This window comes from Pelmatolapia mariae, linkage group LG18 (assembly GCF_036321145.2).
Source record: "Pelmatolapia mariae isolate MD_Pm_ZW linkage group LG18, Pm_UMD_F_2, whole genome shotgun sequence".
Classification (NCBI taxonomy): Eukaryota; Metazoa; Chordata; class Actinopteri; order Cichliformes; family Cichlidae; genus Pelmatolapia; species Pelmatolapia mariae.
In genome coordinates, this window is record NC_086243.1 from 15,764,633 (window position 1) to 15,772,354 (window position 7,722).

The 7,722-nt window shown below is 42.0% G+C and overlaps 1 protein-coding gene across 2 annotated transcripts in view; it reads right to left on the reverse strand.

Annotated features, from left to right (window-relative positions):
• The window catches only part of fgf12a (fibroblast growth factor 12a), a 30,547-nt gene extending 25,994 nt beyond the window's left edge, over positions 1-4,553 (reverse strand). Inside the window, exon 1 of one of the 2 annotated variants that reach the window (XM_063462594.1) lies at positions 4,110-4,553. In XM_063462594.1, the coding sequence (XP_063318664.1) occupies positions 4,110-4,200 (91 nt within the window). In that variant the 5' untranslated portion in view covers positions 4,201-4,553. The remainder of the gene's footprint in view (positions 1-4,109) is intronic. The other variant, XM_063462598.1, reaches the window with a different exon arrangement.
• Positions 4,554-7,722: the final 3,169 nt, after the last annotated feature.

The following is a 7,722-nucleotide window of genomic DNA, read 5'->3' on the forward strand; positions in this document are numbered from 1 at the left end:
GTCTCAATACAACATTCATCACTTTGGATGTGATATACTGCGTGCTTCTAAGAAAGGAAAAACAGAGCTTGTGGTTCCGAGTACAAAGTGAGTTTTCTCAGAAATGGGAGGGAGCTCGTACGCACCACAGACATGGACATACGTCTTTGTCGGGGAAAGATAAAGTATTCCCTAATGAGGATCTGTTTGGCTTCCTCCTTCTACCAGAGACAATTAATGTTCCCTTCACTCCAGAAACGATACATCCAAAATCAGTGAAACACTGCTGTTATAAAACTCACTGCAGATAGTATAGAGTAATAATTTAAATTGTCATTTCAAGTGATTTTGACTCTGAAGATTGGCTGTCATGGTTACAGAGACTGTGTGAGTTTGTTATTATTGTCAAATGTTCTTCTTTTTTTTCTTGGTTAAATAATATGAACATTAAGGGCAAAAATGGAAGCAAGTATGCTGATGCATTTGGAGCATTTATCTTTTAAAAAGATGTTTTATGTGAGACTTTCTCATTAAATGTACAAATTTAACTGTGATGAATCAATTCAGTGAACAGAAATAAACCACAGCCAGAGTCTATGTGGCCTTGCCAGACGTGCAGCTTGTTCAGAGAAACATTTTTTTTGTATATCTGCTGCCCCCTTGTGGAGAATAAATGAACCACAACCACTTTGGAGAGAAACTACTTTCACTGTTTCCTATCTCTGAAGTTTGTCACTTCTCTGTGTCCTTGAGATACCTCACAGATCTGTTGACTCACAATAGCTAGAACTGGTTGTCATAGCGTAATGTCTGCTAAACGCTCATGCCAGCTCCTCGGGAAGCGCAGAGTAGAAACGTGAGAGAATATGAGACATTCTGTGACTCAAAATGCTCCTTAAAAACTTCTACTACCTAAACAACATGAATCAACATGAAAAGGAGATAAAAGCCGTACGGCTGAACAAAACAATCAGATTTTAATTTTAATTACATCTAGTGCAGCACAATATGAGACAAAGTCTAGATTCCTGCATCTCGCTCCGATAAATCGAGTCATGTCTGTATGCGTGATGTGTGTTTGTCCGCATGTGTGTGTGTGTTCACATTTCTAGTCAAGTCATCATCCAGTTGACTGCAAACATGGTGTGTATATTGCTGGGGAGGAAAGGAAATGCAGCGCTAAGTTTAAGAGGGTTTCCTGTTTCTAAGCTATTGGTCAGCAGAGCCTGTTGCACATGGGGCTAGGCATTACAGTAAGATGATGGTGTTAAGCTAACACACAGAGTCAGGCAACCACTCACATTCACACATATGTCCAATTTAGAACCTTCAGTTCATCAACAAGCATGTATTTGGACTGTTTAGGAGGCCAGAGAGAACCCACAAAGGCACATGGGCAACCATGCAAAGTCAGCACAAAAAAGCACAGCAGTGGATTCAAACCTAGAATGTTTTTCATTGAAGCAACGGTGCTAACCACTGCGCCCATGTGCCACCCCTACTATTAATGTATTTATTTAGTGTTTTTGATTGATTTGCAATTTTGTTGTGCAACACTGTGCCGAAGATTAAAATTAATCTTGAATCTTTTATTAACATTTCCACTGACCGTGACGTCTGCCTTGGAAACTAATACACTAAGGAATCTCTGTATGTGTGTGTGTCAGCTCTTTATCCAATCGTGTTCTTGTACGTCCTCTACCATTACTGCTGCATTCAGGAGGTCACACTCCTCTGTGACCTTAGTAGTTCAAGTTCAAATTATATATATACAGCGGCATTTGCTATGAGTGTTAAACCTAATGTTACAAAACATTATATACTGACATTACAAGAAGTACTTTAACCTAAACCTAAACCTAATGTTATATTCATCACTTACTGAAAACTGACCAAGTGGCAAATATAAAGTGCTGCTGGGTCTGTTAGCGTTGCTACTATGACACCCACCACACAGTATCCTGTACCTGCCACACATTAACCACAATACTGGGGCTCTAGGTGCTCCTGACATCTGGTGTCCTTATACTGTGCCGTGGAACCCTTACTGATATATTTTACCCACCTCTCCTATTTCAATATATCGGCTGCTGTGACATTATTATGTGACATTATAAACCGTTCATATTTAATGCAGTGGTTTGCAGTAGTTTACAACACCCGAGTGTGTTTGTTTTGTTCACACCATAGCCCTAAGCAGCACACTTCCAAGACTGGAGACAAAGAGGGAAAACTTTAACACCACAAAAGCCAGGTGCAAATCTGATACTACAAAGCAGGTGCAAACATTTAAGCCTGCTCACACACACATAGTTCACCAGAAGTCCTTACGGGGTGAATTTTGCGCCTGAAAAATGAAGCACATAACACTTCACTTCCTGCTCCTTGCTGCTTCCATGATCTTGTACTGTTCAGACTGTAAGAGAGAATGATGCAATGAGATTGGCATGCAAAATGCAGACTTTGGCAACTTCATATAGAAAGTTAAGTCAATTAAATGGGTTTGTTTCACTTTCTATGGACAATATTTTTGAGTTATTCTGAGGTTATCAGAGAGAAAAATGGGGAAAAAATGCTGCCAGCATGGCAGCATCACTCAAAACTCATACTTCCCTTATATTTTAGCTGTAATTGGAAATGAAACTGTGAGACCGGTCTTTAGCCATACCACCATACCACCATAATAATATAAATATAGAAAATCAAACATTAACCTTCAAAATGATTGAAAAAAGTCCAAAGTTTAAACAAACTATTTATCTGAAGCAATTTGATCTTATAAAGATCCTTAACTCAGTCCATGCAGTCATGCTTTGCAGTCATTTCTGTCAACACCCATGCGCTGACTCATAAAGTTTTGATTGAGGTCAAAGGGTTCATCTAACAGTGAGCAGAGATGCAGAATAAGGACTGATAGTGCTTCATATCCAAGTCCTACAGATCCCAGGGTGCATGCTGCTTTTGGTCCAACTACCTCAGAGGAATCAACTGTGCTTAATGGAGTTTCTAATTGTCTGCCCTGAATTTCCAAACTGCTCCAGCTGAGATCCTACGTACTGCAAGTAACAAGAGGAGGTGTTGCATTTGTTTCCCAGTAACAAAAATAAAACTTCTGGTTTGCACTGGCAATACTGGGGAATTCTCCACGCCTATGGAGACAGTAGAACTGTGTTATGAATGAACAACAGCAGCATTGCAGTGAATTGCCTGAGACATGACTAGAGGACATGGCAGGGATCTTAGGCTTGTTGCCAAAGACTGATAAGTGGTGGCTGTGTGTGGGCTTGTGTGTGTGCTTATGCATGTCATTGCAGTTTTGTATCCTTAAGTGGTCTTTTTTCATATATACAAATTCTAAGCAGCATAGGTTACGTTTTAAAAAAAAGCTGTATACATATCTATTAAAGTAGTTAAAGCTACAGTGGTACTTTGGGGACTTCCAGAGGGGTCTTCGAGGGACCCAAATTTAATTAGGCCTAACCTCATACCAAAAAACATGTATCAGTGAAGCACAGAGGGAGTTGAGTAGTTTTAAACTGAGTTTGTACTGTATCCCACTAAACCCTAAGAGGTCTAATTGTACAAAATGCAATCAACCAACCAACCAATCAATCAATGTGGCTTGGCATAAACAAAAAGAAAGAAAGAAAAATACTGACTGGAACAGGAGCCCTTCTGTTGTGGCGCTATCCGTGGTGCTGGTCGTTTGGGGCCCTGAAGGAGCGCTGCTTCTCCAGGCCCCTGAACTTTAATGACTTGATCCCTGCGTTATCCATTTTTGGCCCGCTTCAGTTGCACCACTAGAAACAAATATAGCACGGGCTTGTACAGTATCAGGAGCCCTCTCCTCTCCAGAGTAGTGCGACTTACAGCTGACTGCCAGCAGCTATCCGCGACGGCCGAAGACTGCACAGAAAACTCGGGACAGACGCGAGGAGCACAAGGAGAGCCTCCCTCCACTGCAGACTCGGAAGATGTTACTCACACAACCTCTGGTGTTTGATAAAACCACTCATCCCCTCCTCCCCTTCTCTATAAATCCCCCCTTTCTTTTCCCTTTCCCCTTTTCTTTTATCACTCAAGAGAGAAAGCATGCAAAGCAAAGACAGCTATAATGCTATGTCTCTCACCGTTGGTGATTGTGGTCGACTTCGATCGTTGTCCACAGAAACACTGCAGCATATGCGCTCCTTTCTGAAGGAATGGCCTCAGAATCCTCATTGATTTGGGTTGATGGGAGCCTTCCTCAATCCAAACAATCGGACAACGCTATCACAACACAGCAGGGTCAGGCAGCATAGCGTAGCCAGCCAGCCAGCCTTTCTCTACAGGCTCTCACAGCAGCCCCTCAAAACGCCGGAAGGGCACAGTCTGCAGGACAAATTACGCTAAAACGAGGCATTTTGAGTGATTCCCCCCTCTCTCGCTCTCCCTTTCTCTCTAACCCTCTAACTCTCTCCGTCTTTCCTCTTCTTGTCCACCGACGGTCATTCGCGTTCACGGCACACTCCTCTTCCGCCACAGCAGGCAACGCAAGGACGTTACAATGTGCTCTTAATTGTACAGCCCCCTCCTCCTCCTGCCTCCGCGTCTTTACCAGCAGCGGACGTAATAGCAGGAAAGGAGATGGGAAGGGAGAGAGAGAGTGAAGACTGAACGAGAGAAAGAGAGAGAGAGCGCGCACGCCAAAGTTAAACTGCAGGGGTAAGTGGCAGGCCACGAGTGAGGTAATGCGGAGCTGACAGCTAAAAAGCGACACGATCCGAAGCTTTGGCCGCACAGATGTTGGACTCCGAGAGCCAGTAGTTTTCCTCTTTCTTTTTTACCCCCTTCTACGTTTTCACAAATCACCGGGAAGAAGCGGACAACGTCAGCTGCAGGCCATCGCTTTGAAGTCAATGATGTTTTGCGATGCGTGATAGTAACAGAAAGTTTATGGCTCAGTCACTGCGTTATGAAAGAGCGAGTAGTGGTAAATGGACTGGTTCGTATGTAGCGCTTTTCTACTCTTCTGAGCACTCAAAGCGCATTCGCATTCTAAGTGCTTTCTAGCTAACATTCATACTCCGACGGATGCATCGGAGACCGATTGGGTTTAGTGTCTTGCCCAAGGACATTTGGCATGCAGACTAGGGGAAGCCAGGAATCGAACCACTAACCTTCCGATGAGTAGATGACCTGCTCTACCGCCTGAGCTACAGCCACCCCAACAAGGGCCACCGAAGTGTCCTTTCAAGTGCGGCAGCAGTGCGTTCATTATTTCGCTAAATTTCATATATGGATTTGATATAGATCAGGATGTACGCTTTAAGCTGATCGTGACAGAGCCGGTTTTGTGAAAAGTGTCAATTTTTCTCCTGAATGGAACAGGAACAGTGTGCAGAAACAACGAGAGCAAGAACAATAGAAGTAACCGGTTTGGTTTCGCTACAGCACTTTACGTGGAAGATCTCGGAGTCCCACTGCGTCTTTTGTTAATGTGTGAAAGTGAAAAGTCAGCTGCTAGATCAGGGCAAGTCAATTCCAGGATGAGGATTTGTTGGAACATCACAGTGTGGCGTAAATGCGGTCCCGAACTGAATTAGGCACTTGCAATATTGGACAGTGGAGTTGTGACTCTATAAAAAGCCTTTACATATATTTTATATGACAGTATATCTCCAGATGACACTCACCGTGTGCACTTCAAGCTCTAAAGACCTTAAAATGTGTTTTCAGTTATGACTTACTATCCAAACGAGAAGGTTCACGATCTCATTATGCATTTTGACCCATGATGACTATGTGCCATTTTCAACACCAGGTGGTGCCATAGCATAAACCATTAAAATTAAAGCGAGCATATCCAAGTAGAAGAGAGTTGCCTATAGATACTCAAATTGGTAAAACATTAATACTAGATTTGTACAAGACAAAACAAATTAAAGAGGATGCTGGGTTTTATTTTATTTTTCCAAGTCACCAGTCAGCCAAACAAACACTATGACAATCTCTGCCGTCGCATTCAGCACACTGCTAAAAAAGTACTTTACAGTATATACTGCAACATTTTACTATATTTCAAAACCTCTTTCTTGTGCTCATGTGACCTTGCACCACAAGGACAATGAAATATATGATAACAGCTACCATGGGAACATTCCCTCGCTATGTAAAATCTACACAATGAACATAACAGGACGTTATAGGTCAGCAAAATGCCTCAACAACAGCATCCACATGCAAATAAGGAAAGGTCAGAGAGGAATAAAGAGAGAATGGGTGGAGGGTGCAGGGAGCTGGCATCAGACCCAGAGTTACAGACTTGGTGATGGTGCTGTACTGTACATTCAGCTTTCACTATACTGTACCACTGCAGAGTCAATCGCTAGTTGCTAAAGAGCCAAAGAAGGTATGAGGGGAGGAATAGAGATGAAACGGGGGCTATAGCGCAGAGGGAATGTGAAGTGACAAAAACGCACTGTAGTTAAGGCAACACTTTAGCATCCAAACAAAATCTATTATTGGGCTCATACTAATTAAAAATGTAGTTTTAGTTTTAATGTGTTTGTCCCAGGGACAAAATTGTGGAACATTTTCATTTATTAGCATCGATTTTATTTAAAAATGGACAAAACATTCACAATGTCAGTCACTTAATGATGGGAGGACTTAGTGTGCCCGATTATTACTCACAAAACCCAGACATTTAAGTAAATAAGCACTGATCTATTCCATTTCGTTAATATGACACAAGAGTTATAGCACCAAATTTCATGCTTCTGACACAGCATGAAATTTGTATGATAAGCTCTCATAAATATCTCATAAATGCTATGGTTTTATGGAATTCTGATATGTTTATTTACAGTCAGTTCCCTGCTATAGCTATGCTTAGTTGGTTATCATTCCATTCATTTATTGGTGTTACTGTAAATATGTCCAAAGTTTTTGATACTTCACACCCTGAAATTTGCTGTCAGTTTTGATGTCTGCTTTACTTGTTTAAATCACCTGATCATCAATCTGACAGCAGTAACACTGTCATTATCATAAGACCTGTTGTTTACAGACCTTTCAGTTTAATTTTAAAGCTTCAAAAAGAGAAAATGTGTACATTGTTTACATTTCACTTGTTCCCAATCCAACCCAGGCACTGATTGGAGAGCTCAAAGATACAGTCAGGTCCTTACAAACTTAAAGAATCCACATAAACTGGATTGTCCTACAACACATGTTGAAGTGTTTGCTTTAGTAGGATTCTTATAAAACAACAGAGCTTGTTTCTCCTCGTTTCTCCCCTAAAAAGCCCAGGAGATGTGCAAAAAAAAGTGTCCTGGTTGAAGAAGACATGGAGGCAAAAAAAAGTTAAGATTTTTTATAAATAATCAAACTGAAAGAGATGGCAAGCTGCTGGCAAGGAAAGAAACAAACAGCACAGCACAGACACTGGTCACTAAACAAAAGCATAAGTTAAAAAGTGTAAGCTACCAAAAACATGGTCCTCTCCACAACATAGGAGTAAATATCCGGAACACACACAGCTCACACATGGCAAACCAAAGAGGATCTCTGGCACTGCAGCTCTCCTCACTCTGGCCTTAAGTTCATGGGGCTAATTGCTGAGTAGAAACAGCTGTGCAGAAGGGCAGTACCTATGGCAGGACAGGTGGTAGGACACACCCATGGAGGCAGACATCACAGCAGGTTCAGCTGTGGCCATAACACTCCTTCCCTGAAACCACTGGATGAAGTCTTCCACCG